The 17,053-nt window shown below is 41.5% G+C and overlaps 3 protein-coding genes and 2 pseudogenes across 3 annotated transcripts; 3 read left to right on the top strand and 2 right to left on the bottom strand.

Moving 5' to 3' along the window:
- Positions 1-209: 209 nt before the first annotated feature.
- On the top strand, positions 210-4,369 carry LOC141821514 (bZIP transcription factor 23-like; annotated as a pseudogene).
- Positions 4,370-6,238: 1,869 nt separating this feature from the next.
- LOC141822038 (uncharacterized) lies at positions 6,239-7,666 on the bottom strand. The gene has a single exon (XM_074709449.1). It carries the CDS (start codon positions 7,603-7,605, stop codon positions 6,358-6,360), a length of 1,248 nt encoding a protein of 415 aa, XP_074565550.1. The 5' UTR covers positions 7,606-7,666; the 3' UTR covers positions 6,239-6,357.
- A 1,042-nt stretch (positions 7,667-8,708) lies between these two features.
- LOC141816713 (uncharacterized) lies at positions 8,709-10,939 on the top strand (annotated as a pseudogene).
- Positions 10,940-12,283: 1,344 nt separating this feature from the next.
- LOC141822058 (ethylene-responsive transcription factor ERF109-like) lies at positions 12,284-12,901 on the top strand. Its single transcript, XM_074709476.1, has one exon. It carries the CDS (start codon positions 12,285-12,287, stop codon positions 12,867-12,869), a length of 585 nt encoding a protein of 194 aa, XP_074565577.1. The 5' UTR covers position 12,284; the 3' UTR covers positions 12,870-12,901.
- Positions 12,902-13,994: 1,093 nt separating this feature from the next.
- On the bottom strand, positions 13,995-16,958 carry LOC141821820 (monothiol glutaredoxin-S4, mitochondrial-like). Its single transcript, XM_074709188.1, has 7 exons — positions 16,862-16,958; positions 16,195-16,306; positions 15,105-15,281; positions 14,909-15,008; positions 14,737-14,803; positions 14,328-14,406; positions 13,995-14,246 (listed from the first exon to the last, which is right to left on the bottom strand). The coding sequence occupies exons 2-7, from the start codon at positions 16,255-16,257 to the stop codon at positions 14,178-14,180; spliced, it is 555 nt and encodes a 184-aa protein (XP_074565289.1). The 5' UTR covers positions 16,258-16,306; positions 16,862-16,958; the 3' UTR covers positions 13,995-14,177.
- Between the last annotated feature and the right edge of the window lie 95 nt (positions 16,959-17,053).

The raw sequence follows: 17,053 nt of genomic DNA, 5'->3' as shown, positions 1-17,053 counted from the left end.
GGAGTATCTTTTGTTCGTTTGTTTGGGTGCATTTGTAGTGTTTGATTGCTTGGATTTTGAGGGTTTTGTCGTTCGATGGTGATGATTAAGATGATTTGATGCGATCTGAGGGATCGATAATGGTAGGATTTTGAGATTTTGCGGGGATTTGGAAAGTTTTGGTGATTAGAGGTGGAGAAGAAGAGGTTTTGGGAAGGATATGATCGAGAATGGACTTTAACAAGCATATCGTCATGGGAGGAGGAGGAGGAGGAGGAGTTGTGGAGAAGGGCAGCGGTGGAGGAGGAGGAAGTAGTTGGACGCGGCTGATGTCCGTGTACTCGCTGGCGTTCGATGAGTTCCAGAGTTCGCTGGGGGGAGTTGGGAAGGACTTCGGCTCTGTGAACATGGACGAGCTTCTGAAGAACATCTGGACCGCGGAGGAGAGCCAGGCGATGGAGGGGGCGACTGCACCTGGCGTCGGAAATGCCGTCCTCCAGCGGCAGGGATCTTTACTCTCTCTCCGACTCTGAGCCACATGACGGTCGATGAGGTCTGGCGGAACCCCCTCTGTCCAGCCCAAGCCGCCGCGGCTCCTGCTGCCGCTGCTGTGCCGCAGCAATAACACCGGCATCGGACGCTGGGGGAGATGACCTTGGAGGAGTTCCTAGTCATGCTGGTGTGGTCAGAGAGGAACCAGCTGCCATCCTGCCGCCGAGGCTATGGGTGATGCCAGCAATAGCAGCAGCAGCCATACAAAAACGATCGCAATGTGCTCTTCAGCGATCTTCCTGTTGTGAACAATGCCGCCGGTCTCTCTCTTGGGTTTTCGCCGCTTGGCCGAAGCCGTAGAGATGCTGTTGTCAGCAACCATATTGCCAATGGTGCCGCGGCTAATTTGGCGATGACGGCGACCAGCGAGCCAATTCCATTCGCCGTGCCGCGGGGTGTGGTTGATTTAGGGAGTCAGCAGGCAATTAGAGGGGGTGGCCTTGCAGGACTTGGCGAAACAAGGATGAGTAGTGGATTGATGTCTGGAGCTGTTGCTTTGGATGCAGGAGCAGATACAATTACAGTTGCCTCTCCAGTGAAGTGAACTATGTGCCTTCAGATTCTCTCGCCAAGAGAGGTGAAGATCATTCTTCTGCGTCACCAAATCCATATGTTTTTAGCGGAGGGCTAAGAGGAAGGAAGTCATGTGCTGTGGAGAAGGTGTTTGAGAGAAGACAGAGGAGGAGGATTAAGAACAGAGAGTCAGCTGCTAGACTGCGAACCAGGCAGCAGGTTTGCTCTCCATTGCATTTTCTTATTGAACTAGATGTAATGCAAACCCTCTATCTCACATCTAAAATGATGATGTGCTTTTGTCTCCTTTGAGAATTAGAGTGATAGTCTTTGTAGAGCTCAATGGAAGAATAAAATCCAAGTAACAAACTCCAAATAGTTGGGAAAAATAAGGTTATTTAACAAACCCCAAATAGTGGGAACAAATAGGGTTTTATGATGTTGATGAATTTGCTAAGGATAACTAACGAGGTTATAAAACAATATAGACAATGGTCAAATAAAGGGGTTGGGTTAAATACTTACTGTCTTGCTATAAAACTTATAGTACTGACTGAAAAAAATGGACAATTTCAAGATAGGGAGATTGGTAATGGTATCCCTAAGAAGAAACATGAATAATTGAATGATAAGCTAATAGTAAACAGCCGCCTCCCTAGGAAGTTCTAATATTGTGAATTTTTCTAGGATTTTTGAACTAAAGCTGCAGAAGAGTTTGCTAAGACTCTTTTCAAGTTGTTGATATTTGAAGATTTTGTTCCCTTTTACTCATTCTAATATGAAAGACACAGACTATTCCAAATGACTAATCAAATTATAAAAGGAAATAAAGAACAGCCAAATGGTCTAGTCAGACTTAGATTAAGCCTTTCATGGTTGAGTTTTGTGTTTCCTATTCACTATTGTCTAAGTCAACAACTAATGATTCTAGGTTATGATTTGGTTTTCTCACAATTTAATTTGGCATGTTCTTTGATCAGGCTTAGACAATGGAGTTGCAATCAGAAGTAGCAAAACTTAAAGAACTAAACCAAGAATTGCAGAAGAACAGGTGCTGTCTCTGTACAAGTACTATTTTGACTAATACATGCTAGGCCAATGGAATCATATGCCAGTTCTATACACATACAGAAATTGAATCAGTAAATAGCCCCCTTTTCTGATAATGGTCTATAACTTCGACAACACTGGCAACAATGATAATTTATATTTGTCATAGTTAAATTGATAGATACTATTTTTCATTTAACAATGATTGGAGAAATTAGTACTTTGAATAGGATTTTACTATCCAACCAAGTACATTATGTTTTTCTAACAAGGCCTAAAATTAAAATAATTGAAATTTTGGGATCAGATATAAAAGCAGATAAATCATTCACATAGATAAGATCTTTTATTATAATTAATATAATTTTCAAGTAATACTGTTGTAAATTTGAATGTAAATTTTTTTTTTAAAAAAAAACATATTTTGTTTTTCATGCCATTTATATTGGCAGGATGTAAAGGTTGAGTTGAGCATGTATTAGATAGATGCATCAGATATGGATAGGTTAGTTGAATTTGGTCTGATTGATGTGGATAGATTTGTTAAATATGGTCTAATCCATGATTGGTGTATAGTAACCTAGACAAATTTAGGCAAACTTTTGAGAACCTATCGATCTTAAATCTCTCCAACAACTAGTTTAGCTTTGTTTAACTTAACATCAACCCTTTGTTTCACTCTACTTTGTCCTCTAAGATTCCCTACGTTTTAAAATGCATCTTGGTATAGGGGGTAATATTTTTTTTCTTAAGAAATTGGCTCTACAGATGTTTAGTATCTTTTAGCATCTGCCATCTTTCTTGATCAAACTTTGTAAATTTATTTTTGCACAGATAAAATCTTCTGTAGGATATTTGGTAAAAGTTTAAAAATGATCTCCTGAATTTTTCCAATTTTTGTTGGTTGGAAGCAAGATTTCTTTCTTATTCTGCTGGCCTGTCTCTGTCTTTGTCAACCAAATTATTGATTGAGCTAAAGCCATCACCTTTTGCTCCTAGCTATTTTGTTTTTTTAGTACTCTGACGAAGCTAAGTGTTCCTCTGGCTGGTCCATCACTAGGCTTTTAATTAAATTGCCACTTCCAACCAAGAGAAGATTAGTCCAGATCTTTTTATATAGTATCGGTAGCCATGGTCTCCTAAAGGCTGAAACAGTTGGGAAACAAAGGATTGGGACAGAACAGGTCTTCCAACCCTTAATGATTTTGATGGTTCACTTATGGCAGGCAACCTTTTGCAACCACCATTAGTCAAATGGGTTCGATAGAAGGAGACTCAGGACCAAATGTACATTGTAGCTGTAGAACCCGGTGCAATGATCAATGCCGAGAACATTGTAGCTATAGGCCAACATTGAGTCGACACGGAACGATACATGATACATATCGCTCGTGATCAGACTTGGACGACGATGTCGGCCTCAGGTCCTAACTGGAGCATCAAAGTCATAGTCTTTGCGTGCCTAACTAGCTCAGGCCCCGTGATTCATGCTGATTGCTCGGTAAGGTAGCTATCGAACTGTGGCCTCTACATCAGTCGTCGATGACACGGCAAATGCCAAGCTAATACCGATTGATTGATGGCGACGAACAACTCTTCGAGCATGATCTGATCCCATTTGCCTTGCTCCAGTCCCCATCCCTGCCCAAGCCACTGCAATCTCAAGGAGGAACAAATGAAGAACAACCCAGGTGAAGTGTAGGGTCACTGTTCCCCGGCAAGGAGGGGCACCTCAAGACATGGGGAGCCCACACCATTCCATCCACTGTTTCATTGGCAAACCAAACATTTTCCTTGACAGTGGCGGATGATCTCTCAATTACTCCATGTTTGTATGACTCATATGATTTGTCAATGTTGATGATAGGCAGGAAAAGGGATGGCATATGTGATTCTGTCTGCACAATCCAGGACACTGCTTCGTCATCTCTGTGTGGTATGTATCGTAAGTGATACTCTGCTAGCTGCTTATATTGTGATATGTATCCTCTTAATTTCTGGCTCTAATTGAATCTGTAGGCCGAGACAGAAACCATTGAGAGCGCCGGTGATTTGGTAAGTTCTGTATTGTTGAATACAATAAATGCTTCGTTTGAATTATCTCGATCGGTTTAATCTCTATGCATTTTGATCTGAAAAGAAAGATTAAGATTCGATTTGAGCATTCGTCGATATCAGTGCATTAATTTAGCTGTTTGGATAATTGCTCGAGGTATCGTATAATAAATGAACTTGTACATGGTAGGTCGAGCTGATGTGGGCCACTCTGGCTTAGACACCTCAGAGGGGCCCGCTTGTCCTCCTTAATATCTCTATTTTTAAAATAATAGACAATTTATTATTATTATTATTGGAATGGTTAAAATGACATGAAGTGGTCATTAATGAAGACACGAACTCAGCATTTTGATTGTTCAACCACAGCGATGTATCCATGTGAGGAACATTAATGGCATTGCTGGCCGACTTTAATGGTTTCATGTGGGTTCTTCTTCACACGGGAAAAAGGGAACAAAATTTTAACATGAATTAAATAGTAAATAAATTTTATAGGTATGAAGATGATAATAATAATAATAATCAATATCGGAAAATAAATTTGATAGGGAATCTTTGTTCTTCTCTATCATCGTGGTAGATTGGGTAATCCAATGAAGGTGATAATAATAAAAATTTGATCATTAGATTTCGAGGGATTCATTGGATCCCTCTTGAACTTTGTATCTATCTCGATCTCTCATCATCATCATCATCATCATGTTCCAAAAATATATATATTCATCGAGATCGAAGAAGTGGTCCTTCCCTGCCGAGCACTGTATAAGAGATCTATGCATCACTTAAAGTAGTTAATTCTTTAGCGCTCGTGCAATTTTTCATTCTATTTACTCAAAAAGAGGGGCTGTTTTTTTCGCCCTTCTTCCTCCTTCATTGTCGTTCTCTTCTGTAAAGGTGGAATCCGTCACCTTAGCAGCTCCACATAGTCGACTCTACGACTATCTATAAGGAGATAAATCAAGAAATTGTAGTTGATTACGACGTATTAGGCCATTTTGTCAGTTAATTAGTGAGAGAGAGAAATTAACTAGACATTAAAGTTGAATGGGAGGGGTGGGGCCGAGTAGCGACACAGTAGGCAAATGATAGTTGTTGGCTTTTTCATCACTTTGTCTGCTTCTTGTTGGTTTCAAAGACAGTGGGAACTAGAGACGCATAGAAGCTGACGCCCAGGACGTCCTGGTCCTGCCTGCCTCGCTATATTTCCAACTTTTGTCATTTTAATCCATAATTTTATAATCAATAGCACCAATGAATTTTTAAAAAATATCAAATTTTATATCAAAATTAATATATTTTCAAAAATCTTCTTTATATACATATTGGAATTTAATAGTGTAAATTAAGAATAGTAATATTTTAAATTTATAAAGACTTGATAAAATTTATGATTAAATAAATAAATGAAAATATGAAAGAATTTTTTGGATGAATTTGAAAAAAATGAGAGCGCATTCAGACAAATTGGCTAATAATTAAAAGCGACGATGGAATCGACTTGGATGACAACGAAGGCAGCAAACCGCGCGTGTTGTGTGTTGTGTCGCAACTCGCCTCCTTCTCTATGCGCCCTACTCAATTACATCTGTTCACAATTATTGATTAATTAATTAATTAATTCGTGGTGACAATATTATGAATACTTTAATTTTTGTTTTTTTTTTTCCATTTCGATTTTCGTGTTCTTGGCGTTACGTGTAATGTTTGGACGACGTCTGAAACGTAGCTATCGAAGGGTTTATTAAAATATAATTTAAGGACCAAAAAGGAAGATTGGAATAATTTGTCGCTTTCTCCGTGCATTTGTTTTGTTAAGATTTAACTATCACACACACACGATGGCTGATTATAAAATGAATGCTTTTTCATCTGGGCCCTTAAAGTTTATTTTATCTAGAAATTCTTATTCCTTTTTAATCCCCTAATCATTGATCACTTAATAGAATAATAAAGCGAGAGTGTGTCTAAGATGAAACACTCTCGATACTAAAAAATGATACATGTTTTATATTAAAAAAATTAATTATAATTAATTATTTTTTATTTATTACTCATGAAATATAAACCTTATTTATTAAAACGGGCACTATGATTTATACATGTACATCTCCCCTCGTCATCTTTATACGGCTTCCCGTTACCGTATGAATACCGGAGTTTGTTAAAAGGAACAAAAAAAGGGGTTGTGGTTCTGGACACCGCCAGTCACGATCTGGTCACCGCCTTCGCCAGCTTCTCCGCCTTCAGGGTGATCTCCGGCGGAATCTTCATCGGTTGCCTCTTCCCCCTCGGCCGCTGCTGTCGGAAGTCGAATCCCAGCGCCTCGGAGACTTCGTCGGAGCTCCACCCTGCTCGCCTTAGCGAGTCGGAGCAGTGATCCGCCTTCACCAGCAGCGCGTCCATTGCCGCCTCGGAGTCGATCGCCGCCCCCGCCTCCTGCTCGCCGTCGAACATTCCCGATGCCGGAACGCGGACGATCTCGCTCACTTCGGAGTCGTCCCACCCGGCCGACCGGAGCACAGATCCGACTTGGTCCAGGTAGCCGTCGACCCAGCTCGGTAGCTGCCTCGAAGATCGGATCTCGACGAACCGATCCGGTGAAGCCGATCCGCAGGAGGAGGACGACGAGGAAGAGGAGGAGTTCCGGCGGCGGCGATTGGAGGCGGCGTCGCTCCAAAACTCGATCCACCGCGGTGTCCTCCCGGACACGGCGTCCAGGCTCCGCCGGGCAGGAGGCGGCGGAAGCGGGAGATTTAGGGATCGGATGGGATAAGACAGCGGATCGCGCGAATCAGAGGCGATGTGAAAAGCGGGCTCCCTTTGAAAGAAGTCGGCGAGGTCGAGGCCGCAGCAGAAGATTTTATGCTCGTCGACGTAGAAGACGGGGTTTCCGGCGAGGCAGGGGGTGGCGGGGAGGTAGCAGCGGTCGAAGAGGTGGATGAGAAGCGGTGCGCGGCGGAGGGCGGCGCGAGCCAGGCGGAGGGCCCTGTCGGGGTCCGCCGGGCGGGGACCCCACGACCGCGGCCAGAGCGCGCCGCGGGCGACCTGAAGGGAGGCGGCTGCTAAGGGGAGGTCGAAGCCGGCGCGGAGTAGGAGGAGGATGCAGCGACGACGATGGGAGGCGTCCGGACAACGCCAGTCAGGGAAGCCCGGAGCGGAAGGGAGGCCGAGGGCGAGAAGGGCTCGGAGGTCCGGCGGAAAGGAGAATCCGAGGTCAGCCTCGAGGCGGGCGAGCTCGGCGTCGGAGAGGCCGGGTAGGACGGGGATGGAGGCGGCGCGGAGGCGCGCGAGGATGGATTCGGCGAGGGGGCGGAAGGAGAGGAGACCACCGCGGTGGGAGACGGAGAAGGAAGGCGAGGAGGGCGCAGAGGCGGCAGCACGGGCGGAGAGACGGCGAAGTCCAGCGGCGTGGGCGGTGGCGAGGCCGGTCACCCGGCGGTCAACGTCGACCATGGCGTCGTCGGATTGGGATTCTCGAGGGAGGTGTAAACGGGCGCATAGAAGAGGATGTAGATGCTCTGGTTCTATGGAGGAAGGATCCGGCCGCTTTATATATATATACGGGAAAAAGCAGCGCAGAGTGGTGGGGTCATCCACGTACAAAGTGAGTGATGCATACTTTTTTAACTACGGGTTAATTAATAATTGCCTTTAGTACGGAATTTTATAATTCAAAATACTTTTAATTAACCCATTTATCCATCAAAATTAATTCAATTTAATCATCCAAATAAATGAATAGCGTACACAAGAAAGTTCATCTGCAGGAATATTTAATTTCTGCATTTCATCGCTTTTTAATTCCGAGTTCGTATTTACCAAAAAAAATATGAAATAATTTGAGGTTGATTCAATGGTATTGCAATTTCTTTTATTTAATCCGAGTTCCTTTTTTTAATATTATATATTATTATTTACTTTTTAACACTTTTCTTTTTCTATTTTGTTGACTTTTGGTACACTAGTGTTCATATTTGTGAACGATATCACATGAATCGTCCATGTCTCAAGATTTGATGCTTTGACTTAATTAGCTACCTATCAACCCAATATGAAAAACGATCATTGTTTGTTTGTTTGTTTTATGTGGCATTCCATTTTGTTTCTTATTGATGTTTTTGTTCCTTATTTGAGGTAAAAGTTTTGTATTGTTCTAAATAATTCTGAGTGTTTTGATTTTCCCGAGACCATGGGCTTCAAATCGACTCTGTTGGATTGGGCCAGGCCTAGCTCTATTCAGCCCAATGGGCCATTTGAATTGCACCTAATCCACGATGTCGTTATCTTGTCTACAAGATAGAGCCAACAGGCCTACTATTTAGAAAGAAACCCGTTTATTGTCCCTACAATTAAAAAATAAATTAAAAATCGAATAAATAACCTTTTATTTGATGAACGGTCGGGATGAACCTAATGATTTATATCTTCTCCTGATATTTTGCAGCGTAAGTGGGCCACGACACTTTTTGGCCACGTGTCCAAAAGGTCTGCCAACTCGGAGTTCGGTCTCGTCCCTTTCCTTTCCCTCTCACCACTTCTTCTTCCTCCTCGTCCTTTTGTCTGCACTCCATCTCCTTCTCCTCCTCCTCCTCCTCCTCATCTTTCTCCTCCAGATCACTGTGGAAAATTTACAATGGACGACGAAGCGATTCCGACGGAGGCTTCCTCCGTGAAGCGAGAGGGATCCAGGGAGGACACCGGCAGCAGCGATGAGAGCGTCAAAAGCGTAAGCGTTCTTCCAACTTCCTTCCTTGTTTCGAGATTTGTTCCGTGTTTGAATCAGTTGACACTCGAATGGCTAATCTTGCTCTGGAGAATTTCATATTTGATCTGAAATTTATGCCTGTGTTTTCGAATCTGTTTGCGGATAGCGGTGGAAGTTTAGGGTTGTGAATGCTTCGAAGGATTTGATCGAACCATTTTTCTCAGAAGAACCCTAGATCGGACCGAGTCATCAAGTTCCAGCCTTTTTTATTTTGTGCACGCAATTGGATCGGCGAAAGGAAACATTCGGTTCGACTAACAGAAATTTATCATGTTCGATTTTTCCCCAATCATTTGCCAATCTCAATTGATAGTGTATTTTGGTTTTAGCGGGTTGAAAAAGTTGAATCTCAAGTGTGACTAATACAGTGTGATCGACTCGTGTTAAGGCTCATCTTCATGTGATGGCTGTATATGCTTAAAATCCCACTCTTTAGGGGACGGATTGGTGTTGTTTAGGAATTTACAACTATATAGCCTCTCATTTGTTGTGTTCCCTTAGAAGGTCATCAAAGGTGAGAAGAGGAAAATGAATACTAAGCAATGGAGAACAGAGTTACGTGTTTGTTTTTGCAAATTATATTTATCTTGTTCAAGGTCTTACGTGATGATCTTGGGTAGAGAAATTTTCTCCAACATATTATTCTTTGATTATATGGCCTTCTTCTTCTTCTTCTCCTTTTGAATGTTATTGTTTCAGAAAGAACATCCTGTCAACACATATGGGAGATTTTCACAGCTACACAGATAATATTTACCATCTTGGTGTATTTACACCTATTTCCTTCTCATTACGATGTATGTAAAACTTGTATTTATAGGCTTTATGTCTAATTCAGATATTATCAAAATTTCTAAATCACATTGTTTTACAATTCCCTGATGAAGTAGTGTTTGTTTGTAGGACCCTCTCTTCGTACCGAAAAAATGGACCAATGAGAAGCATAATTTATATTTGAGAACCATGGAAACAGCTTTCCTTAATCAATTACACAACAACGAGAATGCATCAAGTGATCTGCTTGGTTTCCTACCACTAGTGACACCAAAGCCGACAAGGAAGTTGGGTTCAACTACCAACTTCTTCCACTTCTCTTGCCAGGTTTGAAAGTGAAATTTCTTGTTCACAGATAATTTATGAGGGAGATTTTACTTTTTGGTTAAACTGTGTAGTTTGAGTTCCCCGGTAGAAGACCACATAACTCTGCAAGTAAAAGGGCAAAATTTGAGAAGAAGGGAGATTACACAATTGTTTGAGGATCCATGGATTCGGCGTTTTATGTCTACAGATACATTGGATCAAGTAGATTCTAATGAGCTCATGAATCTCGCAATGCCCTCAAGCAACACAAGCCCAAATCACAGACAGACCAACTCTTCTCACATTCCATGTCAACATTATGCAGGTTTTACTTCAAACTAGTTATGGCAGTTTTGAGGTTGTTCTATTCATGACTTTGAATTTATTTTATTTAATTTTTTGGACATGCTACTGACCTCCACATGATTCTTCACTATGGACACATAACTTAAAGATGAACCAGATAAGATAGTGAACAGATCTAGATCTCTCAATATATTAGGACACCAATGAAATTGTATTCTATATTGTAGTTGGTTTTTGACACCACATGATAGAAGATATTCCACTGATGCTAGTCAGTTTTTCAAGAGTTTTCCTTGGATACCAAATGATCCTTTTTCTGTGGTTAACTTGTTTATCTAATGACTGTGTTTTTGTTAATATGGAATTGATAGAAGCATTTAGAAATTTCCCTGTTGTTAATGGCACAGCTTTGGTAGCATCCTATACTCGATAATGGACAGTCTGATTCCATTGCTTAGCATTAACTATGTCAAAATCCTACTATGAAACAAAAACAAATTCCATCATGTTTGAACCTCCATTTACTGCACCGAAGAGATAGGATATTTTGCAAAACTAATATAAACACAATTTCCTACAGAAGTCTCTGATCAGAACTTTGAAGACGTCGAATATGAAGGAGAAAGTGATGCCTGAGTGGCCAAGAGGAAAAGAGGTCATACTGTGAACCCCCCTCCCTGTCCAAAGATAAGTAAATCTTGAATGCTTCTAGTGAATGCATTTGCCAATATTAAAGTGTTCGTAGTTCCAGGATATTGTTACTGAATTTTCATTTTCTATTGTGATTTCAGACAGTTCTACCTAGCATTGAAGGACCAATGCGGAAGTAAAAGAACTCTGTGCTCTTGGTGTATGGTGTACATCGTTGTGGACCATAATTTCAGAAGAATTCCTAGTTTATTTATTAATGATCTAATCAAGGTCGAGATTGGTGACACTGGTATTAGTTACTTGAACCTCTTAATTCTGCTCATATTCATAATTGCTGCAACTGATTTATATCCTGAAATCATCTTACTCTATAGTTGGAATAATCTGCAAAGCTTGGTAGTTTACTCTATAACAAGGAACCATGATAGATCCAAGTTAGGGATGAAAAGGAGCAATCATATAGTCCTTTCGAGGAAGTCATATTTCCTCCAAAGTAAATTGCCTCTATGCTAGAAGGAGAAGAGACATCCCACCTTTACAAAACAATGCTACTTGGCAATTTCAAAGTCTATGACTAAGCTAGATATGATAAGTTAGTGTGCCAAACTACCAAACGAAGTAAAACAACCCAAATTGGCTAAGCAAATCATGTGTGTGGATAACACTAGTCGACTATCATGTGAGTCGATCGATCGATCGATTATCAATTAGGCAGATGAACCATGTGTGGCAATTGAGCTAACTGAACTGACCTGACCTAGATGATAGGGTTCATTGATGCTAAATGAATTATTTATTTGACTTCTCTCTTCTTCAAATCCTTGGACCATGATGCCATATAACCGCCATTAAAAGTTCTCAAACACGCCTTATTATTTAAACATCTAATAATTTCCTATAATTTTATTCTCTAAGTAAAAATACATTCATTGCGTGCCATGATCGTACATAAATTATATTTTGTCCAAAAGAAAATTGAACAAAAAAATGTTGATAAATATTTTTGTGCTTTCATTTGAAAATTGAAAAATAGAAAATTGATTTTACGAATTGACCTAAAGGAGCCTTTCGAGATTTCCCCTCAATAATTACTGAAAATAATAGGCTCTAATATTCCAGTTTTTTATTTTTTAAAAAAAATCGGAAATTATTTATTTTAATTTACTGATAAAATAGATAACATATATTTTATTTTATTTGTAATCTTCTCCTTGACTGCGTGTTGTCCTATCCCGAGTGACAGTTGGCATCGGTCCGCGGGTCAACCGTCTCAATTCCCGCCATAACCTCTATATATATACTCCGCCTCTTTCAGTTCCCGCCACCAGCCATGTCGCAGATATCCTCCTCCCGCTTCTCCACGGAGCAAGAGACCTCCATGCTCATCTCCGCCCTAGTCAGCGTCATCTCCGGCGCCACCACCTCCTCTCCAGACCTCATCGCCCTCGCGCCCCCCTGCAGCCTCTGCCGCATCGACGGCTGCCTCGGCTGCGAGTTCTTCGGCGTGGAGGCGACGACGAGCGGCGGGGGACCTGCGGCGGCGAAGGCGCCGAAAACGAGGAGAATAAGAGTGAGGAAGGGCAAGTACCGCGGCGTGCGGCAGCGGCCGTGGGGCAAGTGGGCGGCAGAGATCCGCGATCCCTGGAAGGCGGCGCGCAAGTGGCTCGGCACCTTCGACACCGCCGAGGAGGCCGCCCGAGCCTACGACCGCGCCGCCTTCGAGTTCCGCGGCCCGCGCGCCAAGCTCAATTTCCCACTGCTGCCCTCCTCCGGCGCTCCGGAGCTGAATGCCACTTCTCGGGCGCCGCCGTCGGTGAACAGCAATCAGCCGCCGCTGGCGGCCGATCGGCAAGTGGAGCAACTGTGGGACATGTTCTTGATCGACGAAGACGATGATGATCGTCGATTTTTTTGAATTAGAAATGGATAATTGATTTGTTTATTTCATTCATTATGATGCTTCAAAAAAAAGGCAGGGGCATAACTGACTTGATTAAGATGAAACAAACTTATAGAAAAAAAGTAAGAGTTCAAATTTTGATAAAGTTGAGAAATATTCTTCCGTCGTAACTAATTATAATTTCTCGATTTAACTTCTCATATAGGATCGTAGGATAATTTTTCGATTTACCTCCTCATATAAGATCGTAGGACCGATCGTGTAGATCGTTGAGATAACATATTTCATTATTTTTTTTAGAAGAAATCATAAGGGCACGTTTAAAAAATAAGTAAACGACGAGGGGTGAAAGGAAATGTTCCCTGTCATCCTATATCGCGTGGTGTGTTGACTCGCTTTCGGCTCAGCGTTGGTAACGTGTGAACGGGGCCACGACGATGAGCTCCTCGTGGGGCGGCGGGGGCGGCGACGGCGACGGCGATGGCGACGAGAGGGAGGAGGAACGCACGTGCGCATGGAGCGTCTGTCAAACGTTTCCCTCCCGCGCCGGAAGCCCTCGTGGCGGACATCGACGCAGCAGTCGCCTCCTTCGAGAACGCCCGCCCCGCATCCCTAGCCGTCCACCTCGCCTTTCCCTCTTCCCAGGGAGAGGCGGCGGAAAAGACCACCCTAGATGATTGGGATCGGCCGGCGGAGACAGCTCCGGTCTACGACAAGCAAGTCGCCGACGAGGCGTACAAGGCGGCGTGCTCTGCCCTCGCCTCTGGCGACGTGGGCGACGCCATCCCGCAGCAGCAGCGGTAGCGACCGCATCAAAGAGTAATGCCCTTTCTCGATCCGTTTCTTCTCTTTGTTTCAGCGTTATTCATTTTTCTGTGATTCACATGGTCAAAATAGATCTTTGATTCGAATAATCCCCTTTCTGTTTTTTTGTCCTGTTTGATTTCTATTATGGATTTCTGCTCTTGATTTAAACCTCGACCAACCGCTGAAATTCGAGATTAGGGTTTTCGGATGGAGAATTAGGAGATATCATTATTCAGGCCTTTTCTCACTTCAGGCAGAAATGTCCATACATTTGCAACCTCTAGTGAAATTAGTTTAGAAAGAAAATTCATAATCTTGTTTTCTCCAAGATTGAGTGGAAAACAAACAGATGCATTTTTCAGTAATCACTCAATATCTTTGCATTTTATTTTCATGTTAACATACTTAAAACACTATAAACTTACACAGACAGCACTAAACACTTACTAAGACGATGACGATACAAAAAACTTTTAAGAACTCGGGTAGGATTCTCTATCGAATAACTCGGTTCTATTATCCCATCAGCCTGCCTTGGTCGCCATCAGGATTGACGCCCACCAGCAAATCTTTGAGTTCGCCCTTCTGAAAATGGATGATGAAACTCAGAAAAAGAAGGGGAAAGAAGAATAGTTTAGGTTCAAATGTAAGACAATCAACATTCACCTGATGCATATTGAGCACAATGTCTGATCCCCCAACAAACTCTCCTTTTATAAATACTTGAGGAAATGTGGGCCAATTGCTGCAGAAGAAGAACAAGAAGAAGATACATTAATCAAAAATACCGAATATGATGCCCTATATATGTGGACAACACATCAGTAGTAAATTGCAAGAAAATTTAACTGCTCGTAAGACAAGCTTGAAGATATGGCCATTATAGCATAAACAAAGTGATAATCAACGTAAATGTGTTCAATGTGATATGGCAATCAACTAAAATTGCATCTAGTGTGAAGGAACAATCAACTTAAACGTGTTTAGGGTGTTTGTGAAATATTTGTGCACTAACCATGGTTGAGACTCATTGACATGGGGTTGATCTACTGAAATTAGAATGCTGAGAACTTACGTGTAAGCCTTCACACTTTCTTTGAGCTTAAGATCTCCCAAAATATCTCTTGCCTTAATAGGAACATCTGGAACATCAATTCAAAACAGGTAGATGCACAGTCACAAACTAACAAGAGTAGAAACCTCATCTTCTCATTTAGAACTCAACTGCAACGATATTAAGTCCTTACCATATTGCTGTAGGACCTTCACGGCCAATGCACTGAATCCACATCGAGGTGCACCTGGAAGACCTTTCATATAGATCATGACTGGACTTTCTTTCACATCCTGCAAGAATTTGTAAAAAAAAATATTATATATACAAAATGAAAGAAAGGGCTGAGTTGAATTTCTGTTAGTAAAACACCTAACAGACCCAAATACCTTCTCTACAATATCCAGTAAAGAGCCGGTACTTTTGTTCGTTGGCTGAAAGTCTTCGTGTGTATCGGGATCGCTAGTTATCTTTGTTGGGTATGTGGTAGAGGTGGCAACATCAGAATCAACACTTTGCTTGGTTGAGTAATTCATATATTGCATACAGAATGGACGAAATCCAACCTGTATATTAAAATAGTGAACTACTTAATGAGAATCCTAATATCCTCCTTAAAACGTGATACAGACTAAAAGAAAACTGCAAAAGTGAAACTGTAAATCTGAATACAGACTAAAAGAAAGCTGCAAAAGTGAACTGTAAATCTGAATTATCTCAATATCAGTTGCTGATTGATATAAAAACAAAAACAAATATGCAAAGGGAATCAATCTTTTACAAATTGACATCGAAATGATATTGATCCATCGATTGTCAAACATTTACATGGTTATTTCTTTATAAAAAATTGCGAGTGACTAATAACACTAAGCCCTATGAACAAGAAATTATGAGAAGGGAAAACAAAGATCTTTGTCAATATATTCACCATTCCACATAAAATAGTCAAATTCAAATTGGAGTGGTCTGTTTTTTTACACTAGATCCAGATGAAAACAGGTAATGCTTTTGATGATAATCCTGACATTGCATGATCTGCATGAACTATTGATGATGGAAGCATGCCATGTGTCTAGTTCTAAATTGGGATGATCATCATTCAGCATTATAAGAGTATGTAAATCCACCTTATAGAATGAGTATATAGAAGAAACAATTATCCTTGATGAATATGTGTTATAGCTAGATAATATCTTCATCTTGGACTCACATATTCAGAAATAAATACATTTTTTCCCCAGAACTGCAACTGGGATGTATCTGATTGGGGGGGGGGGGGGGAAATTATTTGAATGAAAAATAAAGCTGTTGTGTTGTTACTCGATGCTTATTCTACTTGTGAAAGGCCAAAATTTGGATTCCATTAAAAAACATATGAGCATTGAGTTCTGAGTATAGATGTAATACTATTGTAATCCATGTTACTAAACATATTGATGGCATCGCCAACTGAGCAGAAGTTGATTTGAGTCTTACCTTTGCATTGTAAATGGAACTTGCTGTGGCCCTCAGGATTTTGGTTGAGAGTTGTTTTGCCATTGGGATGAAACAAGTTGATTCCAATCCACTTGACAAAGAAAGATTTTAGCTGCAAAAGACAAAACAAAGGCAATTAAAAGATATTCAATATTTGTCATATAAGACATAAAATTGTCTGCAATTTCTTTGGATAATCTGACATGCAAAAGAGTCGTTTATCATATTGTTGTACGCTATCACCACTGATTAAGCTCGTCTTCTGAGCATGAACTGACGTAATGACCATGGTAGTTGATACTCTTACGGATCTGTACGCATATTGGTTTATTTCTTCTTTTAAGGATAATGTGCAAAATGGGAAGATTGGAAACGGAAGAGGGCGTTGATAAGATGGAGAAGGGACACCACGCCCTTTTTCGACTTGTTGCAAAATCAGATAGAAGGTACGAAAACTACATGGAGCCAGAACGAAAACGTCTGGTTCGAATAGGAGCACGCAGGAAAAAACTAAGCCAGAACAAACCTAGATCCCAAAACCCTCGTCAGTAAAAACCCATGTAAGGCAACTGCTTTGCCCTAGTTTTGCCTCGATGTTGGTAACCTTTATCAGGGTAGCAAAGGATGATGAAGCTAATTGGGCGGACAACATGCGAGAGGGGCGTACCGGAGGGAGGTGAGACTGAAACGAGAAGGCCCGGAAGAGGGTTGCTCGTCGCCGACGATGAGCGGAGGCGGCGGATAGGACGCAGGGCGAACAGCAATCGTCTCGTGAGATTTAGAACTTAATTAAATACTTAAATAATCACAATAAATATTTAAAAATATTAAATATCCTTTACTATAACAAATACTGAAA

This window comes from Curcuma longa, chromosome 2 (assembly GCF_044706935.1).
Source record: "Curcuma longa cultivar G26 ecotype Majalengka, Jawa Barat chromosome 2, ITB_CL_G26_1.1, whole genome shotgun sequence".
Classification (NCBI taxonomy): Eukaryota; Viridiplantae; Streptophyta; class Magnoliopsida; order Zingiberales; family Zingiberaceae; genus Curcuma; species Curcuma longa.
This window is presented reverse-complemented; position numbering and strand designations above follow the sequence as displayed.